At 36.1% G+C, this 27,480-nt stretch overlaps 1 protein-coding gene across 1 annotated transcript in view; it reads right to left on the bottom strand.

Moving 5' to 3' along the window:
• LOC114349679 (visual system homeobox 2) overlaps positions 1-22,849 on the bottom strand; it is a 95,974-nt gene extending 73,125 nt beyond the window's left edge. The window contains exon 1 of the mRNA XM_028300149.1: positions 22,177-22,849. Coding sequence (XP_028155950.1) covers positions 22,177-22,477 — 301 coding nt within the window. The 5' untranslated portion in view covers positions 22,478-22,849. The remainder of the gene's footprint in view (positions 1-22,176) is intronic.
• Positions 22,850-27,480: the final 4,631 nt, after the last annotated feature.

The following is a 27,480-nucleotide window of genomic DNA, read 5'->3' as shown; positions in this document are numbered from 1 at the left end:
GGCCATGACTAAAGAGAACCTGTCAGCCGCCTATATGTAGAGTGCTGGAGTATGAACGCAGCTATGGCCTATGATTATCCCCTTATTAGTTGTCACTCAATAAGCAGTCAATAAAGGAGACTCATTAGAATTAGAAAGCGAGCGGAATCCGAGACGCTTTGTGCCATTCAACGGGACGACGCAAAAAATAAGGACTAGTGCGAATTTTACTGTCTTGATGTAGAGTTCCGTATTTAATTATGGTATACAGGTTTTCAGTTTTTGTTGTTGTTGTTAGTAATTCCAATAAAGGAAATATCAACATTTTCACAACAGTCTGCTATCTGCTGTGCTAAATACAGAGTTGTTGCTGAAACCTAAACCAGCGAAATAAGGACATTTATAAGGTAAAAGTTTTTTCACACCAAGTATCTACTCATTAAGTTATAATAATAATAATATGATGTTAGTAGAATGTTGATAGTTTTTTTAAGACTATACCGACACATAGTTTATTCCTTGCATCATACCTAAAGCTTGAAGGGGTTAAGTTTCAGTTTCAGCTGGTATATTCGATTTCCTAAGATGCAACAAGAACCCCAATAGTACAAAGCGATCGGCGCAAATCAAGTCAAATCAAATTTCGCGATAGACAATGGCGGAGGCACCATTCAGGCGCTCTTATTATTGCGCGCAGCTGCTGCGCCGAATCTAACGACGATCAAATGCTGCGCTATATGCTTTTATCTATCAAGTACAAAAAATATATTTTGAGTCAACAATCTTTTACTAAAACAATAACCGCTGTTTACGTATACTAAGCAACTATTCAAAGAATGTATTAAAAAAAATGGATTTTCTTGTGGTGGTTTCTCCCGATGGTTTAGATGAGGGCTGCCTGTACCAGCATCCTTAGATTGACTGGAAAGTAAAGTTCTGGAAAATCTGAAGCTTTTGTAAGATATCTCTAATAAAAGCTCAGAAAAAGTTAGGTATAAACACGTATTTATTACGCATTCAATCGAATATAGCATTCTTAATAAGTATTCCTTTTATTACTACTTTACAGTATTAATCATGAAATAAATTATTAGTTCTATTAGTTTATTCCGACCAGCAACGGTAAAAGCTTCCACGTCTTACGTATTCACACGTCGGATGTTATTAAGCACATAATAATTTCGTGTCGGCTGTTAATTTGACCGCAACGAGCAGCGCCGCTGTCACTCGAGGTGCGAACCTCTTTGTGCGCGTAAAGACTTCCTCAATTACACCGTAAATAAACAGGGGAAGTGGTGCGCGAGCGAGTGTGTTGCGCCCGCGCACGGTGGAAAGTGACGTGTAATTGTGGGATTGGGGTGGGAAATGGTTTCCTGGTATTGTCATTGAAACAAGTGAACTGTATTTCTAACGTTGGGTCATGTAGTTGCTACAGTAACAGTCGACATGTTAGCGTTACTTGATTTGTTTCAGTGCAAGACTGAGACAATGAATGGATTGCAAAAAGATTTGTATCAGAGCTGCAATTGAGATTTTGAAGTGAAATCAATAAACTTTGTTACGTTAACATAAACCTACTGTAGATAATAGTTAACAAAGTTTTAAATCGTTGTTGACGTTGTAATATGAATTCAGTCGGTTAATTGATCGAATTGTTCCAGACAATTAGGCTAACTTCTTCAATGGCCGTCACGCGACGAGTAGCCCAAGACGAGGCAAAAAATCACAATGGAGGATCGGATTACGGCTTAGAGAGGATTACACGCGGACGGACATTGTGAGCCGGGACACGCCAGGGCTGTACGAACGCTTGAATATTTTTAAAGAAATAGAAAGCACAAACGTTTTTAGTTTCAAATTCAGTATTTATTAGTTAGGACCGGATCTTTCAACCGGTGTGCAAAGAAGAAATGTTGTCCAAAGATAAAAGAGTTGATTAGAATAAGAGCAATCGACCGCAATTCCTGCATCACTCAGGGCCTCTGGACTATGTATGTTTAAGGAAAAATACTAAACACCTGATCCTGGCCTGATACTGGCCTGAACCTGATCCTTCTGTAGAATTGCAATGAAAATAGTAGGCATAATTGGTTTTTCGTCTATGTAATATTGGCAACTCAGCAACCCTAAGTTACATAGCACTCCTGCGCCGGCGCACAAAGGCGCTTTGTTTCAACGTCATTGGAACTTGACGATGAGTTATCTGCGAGCACCATTTGACGTCGTCAAGTGGTCTTGACAATAGTTTTTATAAAACAATACCGCTCAAATTAGGTGCTTAATTATTGTCTAACACCCAATTAAGGATGCTAAAGTGTGAATAAAGATTAAAAAAAAACAATCGTTCAAAATCCACTTACCAGTATACCAATAATAATTTAGAATTATAATATGTGTTTACTTTATCATGGTAATTAGATTCTGTCGGCAAATCAAAATGTATTTAAGTAGGTACAAATATTTTAGAATCAATCAATATCTTTTGTTATTGACAATCTTCATCAATATGAAGAAAGCTTTCTCAATATACCCGGTATACAGGGTGGAATTTTGTAATGCCACCTGGAGGGAAAGTACTCTTAATACTGTAGATAGAGAATTTTACTCAAAGAAAACATTCCTTTATATTTTAAAAGAAATAGAACTGCATTCAAATATTTTCAAAAATTTGCTTGCCATACTCAGGAATCGAGCCAACTAACATCTGTTAAAAATTACACCCTGTATTTTTATTGCATCGATCGTTAGGGTGAAGTATAAGGATGAAATCTCTCTAACAAACTTGATAAATCAAATGAAAGGAAAGCCATAAAATCTTACATTATTTAAATTATTTACAAAAAATTTTATGGTATGGTAGTGAATTTTCGAAAAAAAATCGGAAATCTTTGAATGCAGTTCTATTTCTTTTAAAAAATAAGGGAATGTTTTCTTTGAGTAAATTTTTCTATCTACAGTATTAGGAGTACTTTCCCTCCAGGTGGCATTACAAAATTCCACCCTGTATGTATAGCTGTATTTATTGATGATTAAAATTAATCCAATAGCAATTGGTTTAAGAAACAATATCATGGTATTAAGAGGAGAATTCGTATGTTGCGTTTAAATATTATTTGATCTATCTAAGTGTCAATTAGAATTCAGTAATGTTTACTAATAGTGCACAATGTAGAAACATAGAGCAGACTCATTGCACACAATACAAAAAATGTAGGATAATTTTTAGATCATTTTCCACACTAATTAAAGTAAAAACAGTTACTGTATAAGGGATCGTTTAAAGTATTGGCTGGTTTGGAACCCACTAACAGGTGGGCATACGAACACACATACACATGTCATGAAGATCATATTGTAGGAATGTGTTGACGCAGCACAAAAAAAGATCTTTGCAATCTCTACTGGTACTTTGCAGAATTTTTTTATCTAATTCAAGCGTTATAAAGCGCAATAGAAAAAAACTTAATATATATATATAAGTATTGAACTTATTTTGGTTACTTAAACTACTTCGACACTTAAAATATACTCGTAACATGCAAAAAAATAAGCCTACTCACTTTAATTGTAAAGTGAATGTTATGACTCTATTCCAATGCTCCGTTAATTTATATGAAAATTCTTTGATTTATTAATGATTAACAGAACGTTTGAATTAATAGGTTTAATTGTGACGGACCCTCGACGCTGTCGGCTGTCAGCCTTAACGAGGCTGGCCGATCGTGACGGGAGATTTTTTACTTGTTAATCGGTTGTTAATTTGATTAATATGATTGGACGATCCCATGCTCGATGATGTGTATTTGTTCATTGTGCGCCCGTAATTTGTGTCCGATATATTGACACGTAATCCAATTGATTACATAATCACTCCTAAATATGGGCTACATCAAAGAATACGAGCGCCAAATCAATTATAGCTAACTACTCGTCGAGGAATGTCATAAGAGTATAAATAGTCGTAGATCATTCTACTCGTATAATTTAATTTAATTGACGTGTAGTGTTAGGTCAAGTGTTTTTATTTTTTATTGTTCGGTACCGAACTTAAAGTATAGGTATGCTGCTTGGAATTAATGATAGAAAAATGTTGCAGAGTTAATTAAGGTAAGCTGCGCTGACAATGCAAATTAGTTGACATTGTCGCGGCTAATGGCGCATTAGCGCGGCACGATTCAACAGCACGCACTGTAGTGGCGCTCGAGCCTTACTGACATATACCTACAGCATAATATTTATTTATAAATAAATATACATAATATTATGTCGCATCGCAGCGCAAGTACTATTTTAGATTAATTAGTTTTATTTCTGTAGCTGTCTATAGTAGTAGCTGTACTGCTTGAGTTAATTTTAGGCGTAGATAGTTTTCTTTAAAATATTTCATAATATTTTGCAGTTACGTAGGTAAATGAGTTCAGGGAATTTATTTTGACAAAATATTACATTAACAGTCCTTAATACGCTAAAACAACACTTTTAGTAAAATACCTAGGATGCCTCGTAGTTCGTAGCATAGAAAAATAGAATTCGTAGTATGAATATTGGTAAACGCTAATTTTATCACAATTCAACAACTCTCAACTGTTGACAACTAAACAATCTGACAGTACGAGAAGGTATTTGACAGTTCGGAAAAGTTCCCAATGTCCTCTAGCACGCATGGCAATACAAAGCTGGTGCTCATAAACCGTAATAAAGGGCTGCGGTAATCCTCCGTAATTTATGAGAGTGCACATGTCAAAACAGTCGCGATAGAATTCCAATTAGATCGCGCTTTGTGCGCGGATTAGCCGGCACTTAATGAAATAGCGGTCCTCGCTCGGTCTGGCTGCAAATTATGGCACTTGAGATTAAAAAAAACTATTGTAGACTCTACACAATTATATTGCTTTCTTTTGAAAATATTCTACACAATTATATAGAATACCTATGTGTACTGGTATGATGAACTATGCTAATGCTTTTGCACTAGGATGGGAAATATAGGGAGGTACTGAGGTAGTAAGTAATTTGTAATATTGTGATAATTTTTATTTTGCGTTTGGTCTATACATTATTTATTTTATTTTATTTATTTAAAAACTTTATTGCACACAACATTTAAATAAACTGCACAAAAGGCAAGCTTAATGCCATGTAGCATTCTCTCCCAGCTGACCTTGGACAAAACAGAGAATTTGAGTAGGCGGTGCTAAATAGTTGCATTTTATAACAATACTAGCTGACCCGGCGAACTTTGTTCCGCCTTAATGGCAATAAATAACGGGATAAAAAGTATCCTATGTCCTTCTCCTGGCTATAAACTACCTCCCTGACAATTTTCAGCTAAATCGGTTCAGCCGTTCTTGAGTTATAAGCGAAGTAACTAACACGACTTTCTTTTATATATATAGATAATTAGTCGTGAATAGCCTCTTACAATTTTTGATTTCATAAAATTATACAAAATCAAAATTAATTTTAATTTATTTGACAATGGCAAATAAAAATAGAGCTCTTCGAAATGTGGTCATCGAAACTCCGGCGCATTCCGGCAGGATTACGGCCGAGGGTGCGCCCCAGCGCCCAGCGGCCCGACTCTACAATATCGCGTTCGCTAATCGCCTCTCCATCGGCTGCGATTATTGCCCATCGCTAATAGATATTGCAAACATTTCACATTCTTCACGCCGCCCGTTTGTAATTGGTTCTACATTGAATGGAAATTCATACGTTGTTAAACATTTTATTTTACAACTAAGGTTATTAGGAAAATTTAAAAAAAAAATAGGTACCTAATTCGTTGAAATTTTCCATAATAAGGAATGAAAAGCGAATTATTTGTTAAACAATCAATGTTGAAATTGAAATTTAGAGGTTCATCTGTACGCTTTTGATGACAACATTTTATTATATTTTTTCCTCCATAGCAAAAAATCCTCGTATTGTGTGAATAAACAACAGCTCTACCTTCTTGCTACTGTAGTTATAATGAACCTTGATCCAGTTTTTTCATGTTAAATAAACATCCGTCGAGTGATGTTTTTGTGCATCCCAATTCTGACGCGGCGATTGATATAATTATCTCGCTCCAATTTCCGAGGCTAGTTGTGAATCGGCAAGTCACCGACATTAATATTCGACGTGTCGAGGGCCTGCTCAAACAGGCTGATTCCGCGAACGAGACGATAACTCGACAGCGACCGATCCAATTATGTGCTTCACAAACGTCGCTTTCAACCAAACACAACTGTTTCAAGTGGCGGTTCTTAGAGAAAATAAATGTATTCATATATGGAAAGAAGAAGCATGAAGAAAAAAATTACAATTTGTGCCGGTAAATACCTACTATATCAAAATTTAAAGCTAGTGAAAACAGTGGGTTCTTAAATTGAATACAGCTAATTTATAGCTAAGGCTAGATCTTTACAACTGTACCTAATTATGGTTTCTCATTTGCACATGGCATGTAGCCGCTGTAGAGTCGTGAATTAAAACCACAATCCTTAGTAACGTTTTGGGATAGTAAACGTCCACCTCATAGTGCATTGTTTACTTTTCTCTATTAATAGCAACAGAACGACATTAACAAGAAAGTGGAATGTTTAATGACAATTTGTTCTCCTTTCACGTTGGAGCGTATTGTTCCCATATCAATTCGACGACACTTACCGAAAAAAGCTATTGTAAATTAATTTGTTGCATCCCAAATGTAACAATGGCGGGATCTTTTGTCACCTGGATCCGAGGAAGCGTCACAAAGAGGTTACAAAAACGGTTGCTACAATGAAACCGTCACAGAGCGTTAAATAAGAAGGTGGTGGCTGTCACAATATTGTGAATGGGTAATCAAGTGGGCGGCGATCGGCGACAAAACGCGCTGTCGTGCGACAAAGACGCCGCGGCGCTCGCCATTGACGCCAGAAGGGTTGAGCACGCCTCTACTTTTGTGAGTGTACTTAGTGTGTATTTACATTAATACATTATTGTAATTATTACTGCAAAATTTATTAAAGTGTCAAAATTTTTAAACAACGTAAGATACTCGTAGGTAACAACCCTAAAGGAATTGGTTTTCTAATTAATCTTAGCTTAATTAAATTAAGTTCGCCAGACTACAACAGATTAAGCAATTTATTTAATCATACTATTCGAAACTTGGTATTTAGAAATGGAAATGAGTAAGAAAATTGGAGAAAATACAAAAACCAACTTCAAAATTGATCATTTGTTAGTTAAATCCTTATAATTATTAATTTGTAAGAGCTCAGTTTGGTTCATTTGTCGGCACATCGAGGGCCTCAATACAGTCCTTATTTTGTGTCTTTTGTCACTTGAATTTTGGGCTTTAAAATAAGAAGACTAAGGATTAAATTGGCTTGCAACATCAGCTTAAGTTCGTAGCACGTGCATTGGAATTAACACCGTATTAAGTAGTAATTTAGTTATGTTTTGGCATGGAGCTGGAAGCGCGGCACTCTAGTGATGTGGCAGAGTTTTCGCTAATAACTACGTGCTAATTAATTTAAATTAAAAGCCCGTAGTTTCCGCCGTGCTTGTCGGCGGAGGGCTAGAGTCTAGAGGAACGCGCGCTATTTGGATCTCTTTGGTTGGTTTTATTTGACAGAGTTATTTCTTAATTAACTGCGCTAACAGATTCATTTTATTTACTAAGGGAAGGCGGCGTTAGAAGAAAATTTAGAAAAGTTTACAAGAGACGATTTAAAAGTAAAGTATTTTTTTGTAGAAATGAGTGTAATACAATCTATTACTTCTAATGTTGCAAAGATACGAGTACTTATAGAAGTTCTTGGTATTATTTTTAATTCAAATACTGTCCTCACCTCACAAACCTAATTTAGATTGTCTCCATGAGGAGCTTTATTACGATAAGTTAATACTTAATATTAATGATTTTATGAACACTATTAAACATCTAATTAGTTGTAGTTTTAGCATAATTTGTTAATTGCAATCGCTCGTTACCAAAATTCAAAATATATATTACCACAGGTTTCAGTCTTGTTACTCTATACACTTACAAAAGATTTTCATTTTTCGATGCGGATCGCGCAATTAATCCTTTTCATTAGGAATTTGATTCGTTCGTTATTTTAATGATTAACGTTAGTGAATTTTGCAATCGATGTGTCTCATCCCTACCGGGATAGGGGGGTTGAGCAGTGGTAATAGCAGGCAGTTAGGGCGCTTTGTAGGACGTGTGAAGTGAGCACTACTGCACGCCGTTCTGTAGCTCTACCACCAGCCAGCGCGGATCCACCTCGTCCCCTGCGCGTATACTGAACCAGGCGGTAGCGGGGGTGGAGAGCCATACCTCATGGGTCAGGATGATCTGGTCACATTTGAGAATAAGCTTATGCAGGACCAGTGCTACAAGACCCCCCGCGTCTCTCCCGCCGGGTGAGCGCGCGGGGAAACGTGATGCAGCATAGAGGACGCAAGGGGTCTGCCCCGAGTGGCCGTTGCGGTGTAACACGAGAGCTCGGAGGAACGCCGGCGGGTGTGGCGACTTGTTTACTGTTTTAGAGGTGATGATGGTCTAATTTTGTTAGTACCTGTAGCTGGGGGATTTGGTGGGTTTTGTTACGTCAAGTACTTGGAAATATTTCGTGAAAGTTAGATGCGTAAATATGTATTCTCATAGGGATATTATTTTAGAGATGCTCACTTCTCATCAAATAAAAATAATACATGTTATATCGTTAGGTAATTAATTAACTGTAAGAGTATATTATTTTCAGTACAACGATATACAATTGGATTTAAAGTTGGTATCCGTTATTTTAGCTAACTTCTTGTATGTATCGTCTTGTGTATTATCTCGCGAAATTACCCCGTCCAGCAAGATGATACAAGGCGCGGGGAGAAAGGGGAATGTTGTCACACGTCTCGAGAAAACGATAAAAAACCAATTGGCATTCACGACGAGCTTTGATGTCGAGAGACAGACAGCCTGGTGGCACAGCAGCGGGTTAATCAGTAGATCCACCTCTTTAGCAAGTACCGATAGAAAGATAAAGTAAAAAAAGTGTCTATATTTCGATCAAAATCGTATCGGTTGATCGATAGACTCATCAATTGATGAAAAGTTTTAGTTTTTAAAGACAAAGAGAATGGGAAATTAGATAAGTTGTTCTATATACATATTTTGAACTGTCCACAACTGTAGTAGTAGACTCTTCTTGAGATATGAGATAAACGCTTGACAATGTATTCTACTGAAACTGTTCTTCCTAGTAAAATTATGTAGAGACAACAGTACAATTGGGGGAGGCTGTTGTCCAGCAGTGGACTTCATTTAGCACGAACGAATGAACATATGCATTGGATGTCCGGACACTGAAAAAACATGTATTCGCAAATCATGACTTTAAAGCCACATGTCATTCGGCCAGTTTGCGCATAGTTACAAGTGGCCCTGCTCTCCCTGGCTGCACTGTAGAGCCGTGTCTCTATAGATGAGATGTGAGGCTCGCGGGCGTCGTGTAATGGCTCACGGAGATTTGAGACCGTGACGTCACAAGCAGCTGATTGTTTTAGTAATTAGCGACGTGCTCGTGGCTAAATTTGGCTGACTTTGAGGGTGAAAAGACAAAATAAAATAAAAGTAGGGTAAACCGTATAGCTATTGCCCACTTAAATATTTCAAACACATTGAGATGAAAAATTAAAGAAAGTATTTTAATTATCGACCATTTATGACTTTTTTCTTATAACTCAATAAACTGTTAAACAGAATATTAACAGTTTTTAGTTAAAACTTACGTAACTTAGAAAATATTGAAATAAATTTAAAATCCTCCAAAAAGTACAGTCATTGCCCATTACTTACACTAATTGCCCACATCAAAGCACAGTAATTGCCCAGTATCTTAAAACAAAATAATCAATTTTAAAATGACAAAATAGGCTTTAAATAAACAAAACAAAACATTAAACTTAAATTCTAGTAGTACAGTCTTCAAAATTTCAAAATAAATTGCGTTTGGCCTTATTAACATATTATCAAATATTTCTTGAGCTGATGTTGATGAGTCAGAATCGGTAGAGACAGAATCATTTACTTCAAAACATAGATGACGCAAAAAATTGAATTTTATATGTATTTATTTTTTTATCTTCTTTGATATCAGTTCAAGTGGTTGCTCAGAATGTTCAATTAGCTGTTGGTTATTCTTCCCTAAAGTTGTATCTATTTCCTTACAATTAACATTTTCACTAGTAGATTTAACGTAGAATTTTCATTTTTTGTATTTGCGTTTGAATTTTTATCAATTTTTTCAAGCCAAACCATATTTTTCAGCAATTTATCTTGTAGATAAATTGTTGGATACATCTTGTACAGCTTCGATCGCTTTTTGCAAATTTTCTATACTATATTGAACTTTTGGAGTCTTTGACATACTGAAAATAAACATTTAAAAGCCATTTCAATATTTATGCCTGTAAATTGCAAAACAAGTCTAGCAATGAGCAACTTAAACACTGCTACTGCATGGTGGCAACACTCTAATAATAATTGCCCTGGGCAATAACTATACATTAACATATGGCAATAACTGAAATGATGGTGGGCAATAACTAAAAATATACAGATTTACGTGCAGTGATTACCCACCGTTAAAATGACCGTTAGAAATCAAATTTTATCAGTTATTTTCATTGATAATGGAGAAAACACTTATAATTTCATCATGACAATACACTATTAGTTGAATATTAAATAACTTGCAAAAAAAATTTTACCTCTAAGCAAGTAATTCCTTAGTAAAATTGTTAAAGTCTTTACCTGTTTGAGTAACATTTTCACCCGTCTTGACAAAATCCGCCATAACTGTTTTTTTTTAGTATTTCCTATTGTAAATTTTAAATCTACTGTACATTGATCTCGGAGCCATCTACTTAGTAAATTCAAATCTAACTAGAGTGATTCAAAGTCAGCTTCTGACAATATTATTCTTAAAGCGGGCATTCACTACCAGTGGGCAATCACTCTCTGGTTTACCCTAACTACCAATTTTAATTGCGATATTGCCTATTACTTACTCGTACATCGGTTTGGATGAATTTCGATCTGTCACAGAAATTCTATCGTGCGCATGTACGCATACCCCTTCCAGAAACCAGAATGAAAACTATTCTAGTTTTTCCTAATAATGATTAAAGCTTCCATACTCTTTTTGCTTTACTTCATACTTGTACTTAAGTTTAAATTATAATAAAATCTTCAAATTACATTAAGTCATCCTGTAGTTTGGAAGAGAGTCTATTCTACAGACGGACAGACAAGAGTATAACTCTTAGTATAGCCTACGTATTGCGCCAGACGAGGAGCGAGCCCAGAACTTCCTATTCAAGACTTAATTAAGAAATAGACGAAATCAATTAACAGATAATTGAACGTCAATGCGGCCGCGTTCCATTTACTTAATTCATTACAAGTATCTGCGCGGGATTGTGGACCCTATTGCCTTGTGTTAATTAATCAATTAGAGCGCCGGGAAAGCCTCATTAAACGCCTCGGATTGCCTCACTTTTCGCTTAATAAGAAAATAGCGATTTCATACGGCGGCCGGCGATTTTGTACGGCGAGTGACACACTGGGGATACTTTTTGGGGAATATTTGATTGTTGTACATAATGGACTTGATATGATAATGGTACAGCCTAATACATAGGCCTTAGCTTACAACCCTTACCTACCAATGCATCGTTTTAGCCAAATGACAGGGAATTTTCATAACGACCGATGCATACTTTTAAAATAATTTTAAGAGGTGCAATAACAAAATACCGATTATTTTAATAATATTACGATGACAATAAAACGATTACACACATGAATGGAGATCCATCATTCACAATAATTCATGTGTGTAATTATTATTTCGAAATACGAAGCTATTTTGAAAAGAAAAATTAGGGACTCTACTATTAAAAGCCCCTTAGACATCTAATCCTAAAGAACGAGTCGTTAAAAGCTTAATATTTAAAAATATGAATTTTATACGATCTTTTTTCTTATTCCAGTTTATTTTAACGCACCCTTGCGGGTAAAGAAAAAAATATGAATATGAAATTAAAATATGAGTGCTGCCGCTGTGTGTACCGTCGGCTTCTGCGGCGATTGTCGCTGCCGACTGAGCTCCAGTTAATTAACAATGAGCCCCGGCCCGAGGCGCTTCCGACCCTCATCTGCGGCCTCACGACCCGACAGCGGCGTCCGATCACTACACGACACGACGTCGCCACGACTGCATGACACGACTCTGAAGTCAAGACAACTGCGTGACACAACTGCGACGCCATGACACGACTGGGCGACAACATGGACCGTGAAAATGCTGAAAATTATTTTCAATCACAGATTCCGATTTACGGCGTAGTAAACGTGTAATACCTACTTATTTTTTTCTTAATTGTATAACATTAAAAATATGAAACATTTAAACAACAACATCAAAATCATGTAAGAATCTAAGGATTTTTTTTATGCATAACAAGGCAGGTATTTGACCACAATCGCACCTGATGTTAAGTTATTAGTTTTAAAGATCATTGCGAGTCGAGTCTGATGACCAATATTTTAACATGCACGGTCTAATTTAATAAAATTAATTAACTCAATCAACTTCAAACAAAGAAAAAACAGCGATAGGTAATGTTCTTAATCCAAAGAAGATCATAGACAAAAGTAGATAATGGACTAAAAATATAAGCAGAGTCTTAATAAACCTAACACCTGCATGTAGGTGCACGACCACACGACCTGATCGCCGCGGCCTACTTAGTCCGCCTTCGCAGCGCGTTTGAACACAATGCCGCCTGGGAGACGCTTTCGGATTCTAAAGAAATTAAAATGCATTTTCCACGCCGTTAAATGTTATGATAGACGCTGCAGTTCTTGAATTAACTTTCCTTTTGCGTCTTCAAAAGACTTCAGTGGGAATCCGAACTTTTTTCATTTCAGATTGTTTTTCAGTGAAGATACTTTCAGGGGCTGTAATTAGTAGCCGTGGCGCGAGATTCTAGCAATTTATTTGCGTAGTATATCATAGACTGGAGGTAGATGTGTTTTTAGTTTTACTCAAGGTGAATTATTTAAAGGAGACAAAATCGAACACAGATCAGCCAAATGACCTCGAGCGCTCGCACAATAATACGAAAACGCAATTCACAAACGATCACGCGAATAAAACGTATTCGTGCACAGACCTACAACGCGTATTGTGGAGTAAATGCTAATCCCGACCGTTTACACTTTACCAGAATACCCCCCTCGAGCGCCATTCTAATACACTTTTTCAAGAAAAACCGTCGGTGGAAGAAAATTAAGTCATCTTGGAGTAAAAAGTCCAAAACTGGAGTGGATGGGGGCGGGGGACGGTATAGATTTTTCGGGGTGCGTTTTGGCGCGGGCTGCGAAAACAAGTGTTTAGGAGCGATCCGGCGGCGGCTTAGGGCCACCTTCCTTCGGGAATATTTTATGCCACACGCTCGAGTTTTTGTATAGAGTTTCAAGATATATCTACATATGTACTTGCATTTACAAAAGAACTAAAAGTTTAGGCAATCAATATCTGAAAAAAAATACTGGAATAAAATTCTATTCAGCAATCTCGTCTAATTTCTTACTGCTCTACATCAAATACGTTATTTTATCAAAAGCGGAATATCCTTCTATCACATAAACCATAGCCGTCATAATAAGGCTCTCGCAATGACTCAATTCATTTTTACGATCCGCCATCTACTCATTTGTCACCATTCACCCAATAACTTGAAATTATGCTGCGCGCGAAAAGTATGGAGCGTCGCTTACTGCGAAATAAACACATTACATACCATCAAGTTAATAAAATCACCATAATAAGGCGATTCCGCGACTCATCGGAAATAAGGGCCCAATTCATATGCAACACCGCATTATCATAATCGCTATATAGGCGAGCGGGACGGCATGATATACGGGCATTAGTCCGACAGAGACAGCTATGTAGGTCATTTGCTTGATGTAATTGTGGTTTATGATGATATATGATCAAAAAGCACAGATAGAGCATATTTATTATTGTATCTACAGGACGTATTGAGGTCAATTCCTTTATATTTAATTTAGTTAACAGGTAGATTAAGGAAAACTGACCCACGCTGAAAATGTTAGAGTTTGAATGTGGCTACAATTAAAGTAATTGTTATTATGAGCCACTATGAGCACCATAGGTAGCGTAAAACACTTGCGTCCGTGCCTCAAGACGCGCTCCCTCCGCAGAGGCGCTCGGAATTCTTCAAAAACATAAATAAGTCTCAGCTCCGCGAATTTCTTTAACATTTCCATACAAAAGTGTGAACTGAGCACTTTCGAAAGTGAAACCCGCGGGAAATCTCGCGCCGGGTCGAGTGTCCTCTATTATTGTTCTGCGACGCACCCGCAAATGGACCTTAGCATTTAATCATAAAGCTTAAAATCTAACTACGAGCCATAGTTACGTTTTCAGGCTAATTAGACAGGGAGCCGCCTGGATTTGCTAAATAAATTTAAACTCTAACTCCGCGAGTTAGAAATGCGAATACAGTTTGCCTAATAAAAATGTGTTTGTTCCCGCATAACTAGAGAGATCTGGGCTGAGGCGTATAGCAGAGACATAGTTAAATTTAATTATTCTGTTTGTTTGTCACGAAATTTGTGAAGTTATCCAAGTAAAAGAACAAAAGTGTCTGCAGGTTTTATCAGATACTTAAATCAGCCTATAATGCAATTGAAAATGAAAATTTGATCCTGAAGAGGAGCTGTAAGGTACTTATGCCATCGATTTATAGATACTCGTACTAAATACCAAACAATTTTATCGATTAATGATTAAACTAAGATTTTAGGTATGTAACTGTTGAGTACCCACATAACTAACGGTAAGATTTTTTTGCAATTTTCCCTGGTTGTAATTAAAATTTCCTTTACAACAAAAAGCCACATTAATTAAGGCGCAGCCACAGCCGGGTGTGCGCGCCTAGTGGTGTGAAACTAGCTATTAGCAGGCGGCTTTGTGCGGAGGTGTCGAGCCGCGGGTCCTCACGGCCTCCCCTGCGTGCACCGCCCTCGCTGTTTTCTTATCAACACCACTATCAAGATGCCTGTTTTCAAACTTAACTTGAACGTGCTTTGTTCTACAGATATGGGTACGGTTTATGAATGTGTGCAAATAGTGAAAATCCAAAATCTGTGTTTTTATCACTAGACGAAAACGACCCGGTATAGAGGTTTGATTTCCAATTTGGCTAGCTAGAGCATTGCGGACTTGCATCAATTTGATTTTCCAGAAAGGGAATGTTGAAGTCGTTGGTTTTATTAAGCCATGTCAGATGCCTATGTCTGACACCAGGTTAACTCAGTTGTTTCAACCCACTTGATAGAAAAAGATGATCTACTAGATAATTATTTTCTAGTTTCGTCAATAGACTACTAGTAGTCTAAAATCTAGATTTTAAAGGTACAACGTTTTGTCCATATAAAAATAGTTCGCACAAATCACCACAACTGGCATGCAAATAGCAGTCAATTTTTGTCGCATGACTTTTCTGTCGTTCTTGCTGAGCATTTTATTATGTCAACGGATAAGCTTGACTACAATAATAAGGAGATCGTCTCGCAAGCCGTCAGAAAGTAGGTAAGTGAGTGTGTATCGGCTGTAGGTAGTAATACCGCGCCACAGCTTACTGGCACCTCGGCTCCCCCCGCGAGAGAACCAAATTGCAACACGGACCAAAGCATGGGCGGGAGCGTTTTAAAGTAGCTTTTTAAAACAAGAAAACAAGAGTAAGTAGTCATAATGAAACCACCGCGAGTTTGCTTATACACGCAAATACAGATCATTTAATAGAATCAACTGACTGAACATCGGTTCAGAAGAGACAGGTTCAGCAGAAATTTTACTGTCACTGGTCTGAAGTGTTAGTTAAGCGATATTCAGTTTAACCAGCTACTCGAAATAAGAAAAAAATATTTGTATTAGAAGCAATGGATGGCTCAATAGACGGAAATAATCACTATCGAAATAACTTTGTATATTAGGATAAATTAGGATCATTTAAATTGAACAACTTTTTCTTCTTTGTGTTCAGTTAAACAACTTTTATATCATACTCTTTTAATCTCATCAATCACTACTCACTTTACTGACCATCTTGGTTTTAAACTAAATATAAAATTAAGTATAAGCACATTCGGAAGCATAGCATTCAACTATTGTTGGTGTTAAATTAATAAATAGTACAGGTATACTAAAACAGAACATTTATAGCTATTTAATTATAAATCGCTAAATGCAATCCCTTGCACCCAACACCCTAAAACTGGTTCCTGCATGGGGGTTGCGGTGTATGTGCAGTTTTATCATAAGCTTTTCTATTCCTGAGGAAATAAGGTTCAAAACGTTAAAGCTTCATTTATCCCAGGCAGATTGCCCGATCTTGTTCCCTATGTCGAGGGAGATAGGGTTTAGAATGTTTAGTTGTCATGTAATTTTTCATGGGCCTAGCAGAGCTCACATGCGCATGGGCCATATTGTAGGTAAAATACAACCCTTTTGGGTAAAGCTCACTGTCCAGTGCAGTACAGTGCAGCGATAATGCTCGCAATATGATGAAAATAAAATAAAGTTCAACAAAAATCAATTTCTAGTAGTTTAATTTACTCGTGAAGAAATAAAGACTGTTCTACTTAATGACATTTATGTATATGTATTGTAATTTTCGATTGAAAAAAAATCATTACATACGAAGCATTGCAAATAAGTTACTGTAATTTTACCTTTGCATCAGGAACTATTTTTTATGCTTTTTTTAGCTTTTTTTTCTGTAATGAAAATTTTTTCAGCGGTCAAAGTATTTGCTCAGTCGTGCTATCTCCTAAACTTAGCTTGCTCTACGTCTACCACAAAATGATCTCTGCCAGGGTTGACGGGCTTCGTGAACGAGCTTTTTCAGTAACGAAAAACTTTTTCAGCCGCCATAGCATGTGTTCAGTTATGCTATTCCCTAATTTAGCTTTACGTCCGCCACAATTATCTCTACCCGTGTTGACGGGCTTCATGGACGAGCTTTTTTCAGCAATGAAAATATTTTAAGCCGTCATAGCATGTGTTCAGTTATGCTATTCCACAACTTAGCTTTACATCCGCCACAATTATCTTTGCCGGTGTTGACGGGCTTCATGAACGAGCTTTTTTTCAGTAATGAAAACATTGTCAGCCGTCATAGCATGTGTTCATTTGTGCTGTTCCGTAAACTTAGCTTGCTCTACGTCTACCACAAAATGATCTCTGCCGGTGTTGACGGGCTTCATGGACGAGCTTTTTTCAGCAATGACAATATTGTCAGCCGGCATGACATGTGTTCAGTTGTTCTCTAACTTAGCATATGTTCAGTTGTACTACTTAGCTTGCTCTACGTCCGCCACAATTATCTCTGGCAGTGTTGACGGGCTTAAGCAGGGGTCTGATAACTGCTAATGCGGTGCCTAATTCGCGCCGCATTCCGCCGCAGATCGATGTGACCTACATTGTACTCCGACAACGGACGCACAACAACAATCGTTTGCGTTTATTACAACTTGGGTTCACTGCTAACGACAATAACCGTAAATACAGTGACCAAAATATACTGCACAAATTGAAGTAGTTTTATAGAGTCAATGTTGTCTTTTGAACAAATTATTTATGTAAAATTTCATGGCATTTAGAGTCGCTGCTCAAACTAGGCAGTTCCCGCCTTAGGCAGTTCGATTTCTTCAAGTTATTTATAAGGTTTAAAAATTTATTTCTCAAAAGAAATTGCACATTTCACTTAAAATGAGAAACAATGTATTTCCTTATAAAATAAACTTAGGTAGATCTTATGCTAAGGGCCTACGGATTTATAATTCAATCATGTAAATTACTAAAGCAAATACGTGAAAAATATTGTTATCATACAAGCTTTGTAATTAAAAATATTTGATCAGTAAGGAATCTGAATAAATCATAAAATCGTACGTTTAGTATTTATTATTTCTAAGACTCATTCAAGCCTATCAAAGAGACAAAACTCAAAACCCAGGCTGTGTGTTTATTAATTATGCGAATATTTTATGCATTGTACAAGGTTACAGAGATACCATCATCTGTGATTTCATTCGCATAAAGTTTTTAACATTTTTCAGTTTTCACAAAATAATGTTATACCACGAGTATGATACTCGTAGCATTGTAATTTATAGTAAAGTATTTTAATAAATAGTTTATAGAATTTTTATTTAATGAATGTTTAATTGTGTTGTTGTATACTACCAGAGTGCTGCATGTTCAATCGTGATTATTATTTTATAGGCACGGTTGAGCATGCAACGCTTGTTAACTCATTTCATGGTAAATGTAATATACAAACTTATTAAGCAGCTAGGAAACTCTTTAATTGGCTTAGATTTAATGCTCTTAAAACTAACACGAATATTGTAAAGCAGCTGTTGAGTTTCTAAATAAATAAATTTCAATTGCATATCAAAATTGCAATGAAGTCTCAATCATTTTGACTAAACCAGATTAACGTATTAAAAACTTTATTTAAAAGGTACTAGGGTTTCTATTCTTGGGATCCGAATACTTGCAGACGTATTTTTAAAAAGGCTAAATGATTCTGACATTAGAAAAGATGTTGTAGATGTTGAACAATTGAGAATGATGGTGTAAGGTCATTGAATACCCCGTTCCCAACAGGTTTAAGCGAGCGTGTTTTGCGAAGTGTAAACAAACACTAATTCGAACAATCGCACTCCAGAACCGTCAAAAACCTTATTATTTTTACTGACCACTGTCATGAGAGCTTGTTTTAATTCATCTATTGAAGGAGTGCTCTTTATCTGCGCGCTTTGTGCACTCATAAAGGGGCATTTGAGTAGGTGTGAGCGTGGTCGCGTCCTTTCTTCGAGACAAAGGCCGTCGGAGCCGTCTTTTTGGGCAGTTCGGAGCGAGGTGTCGCTGGCTGCCGCGTGTTGTCCTCGGGCTTTAGATTAGGCGGCCATGGAAATGTGAGAACGGGCTGTGAGGTCAATAGGCCAGTTCAGGAGGGTAGGTGTTGTGTTTTAATAAACAATTTTCGAACAGAGCTATGACGTAAAAACGTGTGAGATAAAAGAAGACGTTTCAGCCAAGTTACAAATCATCATCATCATCATTTCAGTCATAGGACGTCCACTGCTGAACATAGGCCGCCCCTAATGATTTCCATAAAGGCAAAAAATCAATGTAACAAAATTATATCAATCCGTAAATTCGAAATTTGTAGATTATTTTCGTGAATTTATCGAAAAATAGTATTTAAGGTTGCGCTTTCTATATAAAGTCATATTAATTTATGCTGATCAAGAAAATAAACTTTTTAGGCAGTATTAATACAGTTATCTTGTTAACTTTAAGTTCTGGTTTAAACTTTCTTAGGAAAGCTTTAATTAAATATAACTAAATTTCTTGGCTATCAAAATTACAATAACTTATTAAAATACTCGTATCTATCCATAAAATATTAAAACAAATTAATGATGTTGATAAAAATAGTGTTTAACCTAATTTTTTAAGCTTTCTAGGCAAAAAAAAAAAGATTTTCATTGTCTTTAAGTTGCTGAGTAATAAAACTTTGTGGAGGAACACTATCCGTGGTCGCGATCCTCATCAGTGAGGGAACGAGGAAGAAGAAGAAGAATAAAACTTTGTATCAATACCGAAAACTCAAGCGGATTCATGCTAATATTTTTTTTGTAGCATTAATACCCTAACATTTGCAATGACCATAATATTAGATTGAAAAAGCACCTTTTTGTGTTAGAGGAAATCTTTGAAATTCCGGGCCGGTGCATTTTATTTATTTACTTGGCACATGGTAAATACAGGTCTTAAAATGTCATCAGTTTTTTTACTCCGGAATCATTTACTAATTATTACATAAAATAACGTTTTAAATCCATAGTGTTCTCACGGATCTCTTATTTTAGTAATAGCAAGCGATGCATTCAGACTTAGTTACTTTTTTGGCCTAATCGTCGCAATTTAGGAATCCGCCAAACATCGTTTCCCTCATTGCACGAAGCTGCTAATAATAATAATTCGCTAATAGGGCCGGGTCCTTTGTCTCGCGCCGGCTGCGCACTGATTGCCGCGCGCCCACTGACACCACTCTACGCACATCTGTCTGTTTAGACCCGATGAATAAAACCTACAAAGTTAGAGAGATAGGCTCACGCCTTGTACCTAGGTAGTACATGTAGAGAAAATGTCGTTCTATGTCTAGATCCTGATTTAATGACCTAAATTGATATAGCGGTTGCGAATCGGATGCGTTGAAGGCAATTTGTTTTTTGTGCAAGAGCATTTATATCTTAAGTCATGGTGTATAGTGCATTCGTGTATATCTGTAATTGTATCGGGTCATTATATTATAATTATTTACATAGATAGTTTAATAAACACCTCCGAAGCCGACTATAATTTTAAGTATATTTACTCATATTGCTGTTTTTAAATGAAAATGATGAATCAGGGTATTGTAGTGCATGTTGAGTCAGTAAAATTTATTTACTCACGCTGTACAAATACTCGTATTATAGTCTAAACGATAGAAGACTTAGGTTCATGAAAAATATTAAATTAATACCTACATAATATTTCAGAATAAATACCTATGATTGTAACATTTTCGTAGGTTGGGGAACAAAATTATTTACTTATATTACTTACTCGTACCTGCTTACTATGCAATTTGTAATATTTAACACAAAAGATGATTTAAGACAATAAGTAGGTACATAATATTTTTTAAATATTACTCTTTAATGTAAAAAAAATATGATAAACACGTACTCCCGAATTTAGTAACTATGTATAATTACATTTATTATTTGTTAACCTTTGTTTACTAAGTACCTGTTATATTTTTGATTACCTGGCATTTTATTATTACAAAATATTGTGAAATTCGTAATTTAGTAAGAAAAGAATATAACAACAACAGTATGAAAGCTTTTTTACCCGCATGCGACAGAAGGAGGGTTATTTAGTAAAGTTTTTCATTAGAGAGCTTTATACAGCTCATTAATTAAACAATAAATTAATAATATTATCCGTATTTTTGTAAGTATGAGCATTTTATCATGATACCAAACAATGTATGTTCTAGTTTTGAGCTTTAAAATATCTACTAAAAAAGCTTCAGTTTTGCCGTCGGCTTTAAAAAGCTTTACCTTACTGGTAAGCTTAAATTGTAATATGTTATGTAAGTAACGTTTTCTAATGTTAAAATTTTATTTTGTTTTGTTTTTATGAAAACTAAGAAAATAAGTTTTGCATATATTTTATCCAAACGCATTACTTAGTTATTGCCTTGAGAGGAATAACTTATAAAATGACTTAACGTTGTAATAACTATTAACACATCTCATTCATTTAAACATAAAAATGTTAATCTAAAAATATGTGTTATTTTCAATATATACCTATGTATTTAAATAGGGAAAGCGGTTTTATAATTTTTAAAACGTTATTATGATTGCGAAAGTAGGTGCGGTATACATCTTTATTTAAAAATATTTGCCATCAATCTTCGAGGCGTGTTTGCTGGAGTAAAGCGAATCTCAATATTTTAAACGGATTCACACTGCATCCGTCAAGATCTTTCAAGCTCATCTTAGGCCGCTTTCAATGAGCTCTCGAGCAGACAGCCGAGACAAAGCCGAGGGCCCTCAATAAGTTAAATCGCGCGTAACCCGAGCCGCCGGCGCGCGCGCACAGATGCTAATTACGCGATAAAGGCCTAATTATATTATAATCAACCGCCACAATGAACCGAACATCTTTCGCGCCAGACCCGGCTTCGGTAAGGTTTTTTGACACGAGTGTAGGCTTGCCAAACGTTAAACACTAATAAAAGTTTAGTAAACTTGATAAATAAGCACGAAAGTTAATATTATCTCATTAAACGCTTTAACTGTGTATTGTTTTTTTAGTAATTTCAAGTCAGCTGATAATTTTAAGTTGCCTTTCCGCTATAATATTGGAATAGAGCGATTTGATCATCGCATCGCAGAATGTTCATTTTTTCATAAGATGGGATAGAATCAAGCCTGCATAAATCTCGACGAAAAAAGTGACCGAGAAGAAATGATTCACTCACCAGGTGGGGGATGCAGGAGCGGCGGCCCGGGCAGGAAGGCAGCAGCCACCGCCGCTTGCGCGTTGAAAGCCGCAGCATAGGCCACCCGGCTCGCCACGGAGGCTGGCAGAGGGAACTGCGGAGTGTAGGGTGATCTTGGCTCTCTACTCTCTGACAAATTCAAAACTCTGTCGCTATCTCGATTTTCAAAGTATCTCTCTCTAGATTCTCTGTTATCTGAGAGCCCCAGCAACTCCTGGATAGCGAACGGCGAGCGTTGAGGCGCCCTGGGCGCGCTCGCGTTCGCGCTCATCGCTTGCATTTTGCGTAGAGCTTCTCTCTTCTGCTCTCTGCTTAAGTTTACTTTGCATACATTTGCTTCTTTGTTTGGAGAGCCATTTTATGATTACTTCTATTCTATATTATTCACAACTTTATTCGATTGATACTTCGATAAGTAGAATAGTAAGTTTCTTATCATAAAAACACTTGCTTGAGTTCTGAATGTAACAACACTTTTATTTTCTAGCTTATCTAAATAAGTATTGATAAAATTAGACCGATAAGTACTAAGCCAAGTTCGGTAAATGCTATATATTTCAAATTATTTTCCAAGTCGGTGGAAAAATCGCGGAAAATCGTGTAGATTGTGGTTTCGCGATTGCGACACGAGCACTCGCCGCGGCGACTGGAGCGCTTCTGACCGCCGGCGCCGCCCGGCACCTTGTAAAAACGAGAAAACCCCCCTCGACAGAGCCCGGCCGGGGCTCCACTACCGAACTGGCGTATTTCAGCACCCTTTGCGTACGCCCCACGCCCTTTCGGAGCTGAAGCTCGTTTCGTTCGCTCAGTTCGAGCGGGGCGTAAGTCCGCACGCCCGAGCGGCAGTTACGTCGTTCCGCGCGGGGCCACGTCCCCCCCAGGCGCGCGGGCGGGGCCTATTAATAGCCAATACGGATATTTTGTTACCGCACTCTATTGGCCAGATTTCTTCGCGACGGACACGCCTACTCAACGTTCCGCCGGCTGAAATCGGACCGTTCAGTGCTGGGGTTAGACTCGAAACTCGCCCGCGTGCTCGGCGGTTGATTTAATTTTGATTAATTGTAAGAAATGAATAGATCCGCGGCGAGCCGGCGCAGGGGGAGGGGGGAGGGGGGTGAATGCAGCATTACGGGCAGGTGGATTGGCGCGTAATTTCTCACTCAGTGCACTCCAGGTTTATTATGTTTAGCCTCGCGCGTCTCGATGGCTTCCTTCGAGGCATAATGCCCCATTATCAGGAGTGCGGACGCCTACCTGTAATTTAGCACCGCGTCGAGCGTACTTCAAAAACGAAAACTGTAGGATCGGATGTCGGAAGATGGCGCTCTATTAATGAGTTAGACTTGAGTACATACAATGCACATGCTACTAAAATTACCATCAATAAAAAAAAACTAAAAAATTAAATAAATTTTTCAAAATATTTAGTAATTAAAAATAACAAAAAAAATATTATTAGTTTGAATTTTACACGGATCGTTTAATTTTTCTGTTTGATTTGAATAGAAAACAAGAACATTATATTACAAAACAATAGTCTGAATGGAAATACCAAAAAGACAAAGCCTTTGATAAAATAATTAAAAAATATATTTATGTAATCATTGTTTAAAAATTTAGTTTTAAAGTAACAAAATGAAAAACACAAGGATCATTAACAATACTGCATTAATTTTGTGCTATAATTTTTAGAATCCAATTTTGCCAAAGTAAGGTATAGAGTGTTTTAAAATATGAAACTATTATGAATTATACTTTAGCAATTCTTTATTCTTCACGATAGGTAGTCAATTGAAAAAAAAAACACAATAAATTAATGTACAATTTGTGCTTTTGCACTTTCGCTCGAAAATAAATATTTAATTTTATGATTCATTTAACTTTTAGTTACTGTTAAGTTACCTTAGTATTTTCGAACTTGTGTTTTTTATTATACCAAAACTGATTATATGAAATAATGAGTATTTAGCTCATTAATATAATAATGCATAGAACTTTAGTTTTACTATGTTACCCACATTTGCAAAAATGTTTTATGCTGACTGCATGTTACTAAAGGATGCATGCAACAAAATTTTAATCTCAATTGGAAAACAAATTGAGCTAACTTACTTTTGAAGTTAAATAGAATCTTACCAAGAATGTGGTCAAGATTAGGACTCTCCCAATGGACAAAGGGGAGACACTCAAGCAGTTGACCTGATTTTGAAAGATATTAATTTGATTCTTTTAATTTAATTTCAATTTCAATATTATGTTCTTTGGCAATTGAAGATCAAGTGCAATAAAAAATTTCAAGTCACACAATAAGAAATATAATTTTCTTAAGTACTTCTTACTGTTAAAATAAATCATAGCCTTCCTAAAATTTTATTTTTTTACTCTGTTTTGAATATGTAACCGTTGCGGAAAGTTGATAGAGTCAGGATTTTTGAGATCAGTCTTTATTTTTAAATACAGTTTACAAGTGAGCTCTCTGATTATTTTAGAATCATTTCGAGTGATGAAAAAATGCTGAAAATTTGTTTTTATTATTTAAGTAGGTGTTTGTGTGACTCAATAAAATTCGATTATAAAAAGTGTTAAAATGTATTATTTTAAGTCTACGAACTACGTTTAAGATTCTGATCTAGTATGATATATCTACCTATTTTGATCAGCGAAGAAAGAAGTTGATAAGTAAATAAAAATGTCCAGGCATTTTTTTAATTTATATGAATAGTATTGTTGACTTTTCAAATAATTATCATTGCTCTGGCAATATTGTTTAAATATTAGTTTTTGGTTTCTTAATCTACTTAGTTGAATTTGGACATTTTATTAAGTACCTAGTTTTGAGTATTGTTCTTCAACTATTTTCCAGCTTGCTTTTATATACCTATTTATTATTATTAAAGTAGTCCCCTTGTATCATGTTTCTTAATTTCTAAACTATGGATTCTTGACACTGAAACGAGGATTTATAAAGTCAAACATTTTAACCCGGTTTAGTAAAATTATTAGAGATTGTCCGGAACCCTAAAAACATGGTAAGTTATCTGAAACTGTACAACTGAAACTATAGTGCCTTCCTCAAATATCAAAAATATTTTTGGCATAGTTTTAGTACTTTTTCGTAAACGCAACTCTCGCACTGGATTTAAATCTTGCGATAACTGTGTGTGTTAAGGTAATTAGGTACACCAAATTGACAGTCAATTTGACATCAATACCAATTTACTGATTATCCAAAAATGCTCCCAACTAACGCATAGCTATGTTGTAGGTAGAGCAATATTGAGATGTAGTGCGTAATGTTCAATAGTCTGAGATAAAAAGCACATCTATTCTATAGTATATCTGCTTGCTAACGTTTGAAAAGAAAAGTTATCAAACAAGAAAGTAGGTAGTTTACCTGTCAAACTCAAAATTTTATCAAACATTTCCGCAAATAAAGACGCCTACTAAAAACTAGTCGCAAAAAATGGGACGTCAATCAAAACCGTGTGAACCTGTCATCTAAACCAAAACAAAGGCGGGCGAAGACGACGACAAAGCGCTGGCGATCACAACACCGCGCGCAAGTCTGGACAATCGCGCGTAACGCGAGCTGCGCCGGCGCACGCGGGCGCGCGGGCGTGGGAAACAGCCACAAAGGCGAACACTATACGCCTGAAATAAGAACAATGTGTCCGCAGTAGGCGGGGCTGAGGTTTTTTGAAAATAAAATAAGATTTATTTCTTGAAAAATGATCCTCAGGTTTTAGTTTACATTGCTGAATTAAAGAAATGCTATGAAAGAAAAAGACACAAGTAAACATATCTAGTACTTATTAATCCATTTTAATTTTGATTAAATGTATGAAGCTGCCGTTTTGTGGCAGATGTGCTTCGTTATGTTATTTATTAATGCTTTTGAACAACTACCTACTTTTGATTACATTCAACAAGATTATTTTATTGTATTGAAATATTGATGTAGTGTATTGAAATATTGGTTGAAAATAAAATACAATATGACGTATTGCACGAGTTATAGTTTTAGAAGTGAGAGTAAACTGTTAAAATCTTTTTATTTCTGTAATAAAAGAGAGAGCTGTTTCAAGACCACAATATAGAGGTCACATTTTCTTATTCTTTTTTCTTTGTGGTTCAATATTATCCGCTAATAATATTCTATCTTATTTCGCATTCCTATGTATGTCTAGTCCGTATTTTAATAACTACCAACACATAAATAATGTAGGTAAGATATTCAACTTCCACGATTCATTGCAATCAAAATAAGAGAGAAAATATTGTAATAAATAGTTGCTGTAATTATAAGAAGTCTTAGGTAAAAAGGCAGTATGGATGTCGCAGGCAAATTGTATGATTCCGCATTTTACAAACGGCGTCGTCAATTCACAAACGCTCGCTGTTGAAATGCCGAAGGCAAAATGTAAATTGCCTTGGCACTTTATAATATGCCAAAACATTTGATAGCCAATTCAATCGCTGTTTACAAAATGCCGCGGCAAATTGAAGTATTTAGTTCTTTTTCTCACCACGCGAGGCGCTGCTAATCAAAACAAGAAAAATGGCGTCGGATAGTGGTTTTGTGATACAGAAAACAGTGCAAATTCTACGTATTCAAAGGACTTTTCACAAAAAAAATACATTTATTATACTTAGTGAGTTAAGAAATTTTTACGATTCACAAATCCGGCACGTAAAACACGCTAAGGTGACAATGGAATCTGGTGCTCGGAGGTCTGCTGCGGAATATATTGGTATAAAAAATATTGTGTTATGTCTTCTAGACTTCTTCTTGGTATAATTAAAATGTAAGACTTATCTAAAGAACTGACTATCGAAACTTATTTAATGTCATATTTTTATGTACCTACCTATAGGTACGTCAATAGTTTAAATTAGTCTAGTGTTGTTTTTGTTACGAAAATATTTTAATTTATTTATTTATTTCCACACACATTATCACTATCTTTACAGGTACTTAAAACCTAATGCGATAGCATAACTTAATTACTTTAGGAGTAGCAAGTATTTTAGGTTTGTCTTACTTAAATAGATACCTACCTGATTTCTGAAATTATGTCTGATTTGTCCAACATGTGTTTTATGATGGTCACCCTATTGCAACAATCATAGTCGAAATTTTATCAATTGAACGAGTTGCCAATTTGCCTTCGGCATTTCATAGAACAGCGAGCGTTTGTAAATTGACGACGCCGTTTGTAAAATGCGGAATCATACAATTTGCCTGCGACATGGATAACATCAAATCATTTTATAACTTCT

The sequence above is a fragment of the Ostrinia furnacalis genome, unplaced genomic scaffold, assembly GCF_004193835.3.
Source record: "Ostrinia furnacalis isolate ACB-3 unplaced genomic scaffold, ASM419383v2 OfSCF0695, whole genome shotgun sequence".
Classification (NCBI taxonomy): Eukaryota; Metazoa; Arthropoda; class Insecta; order Lepidoptera; family Crambidae; genus Ostrinia; species Ostrinia furnacalis.
This window is presented reverse-complemented; position numbering and strand designations above follow the sequence as displayed.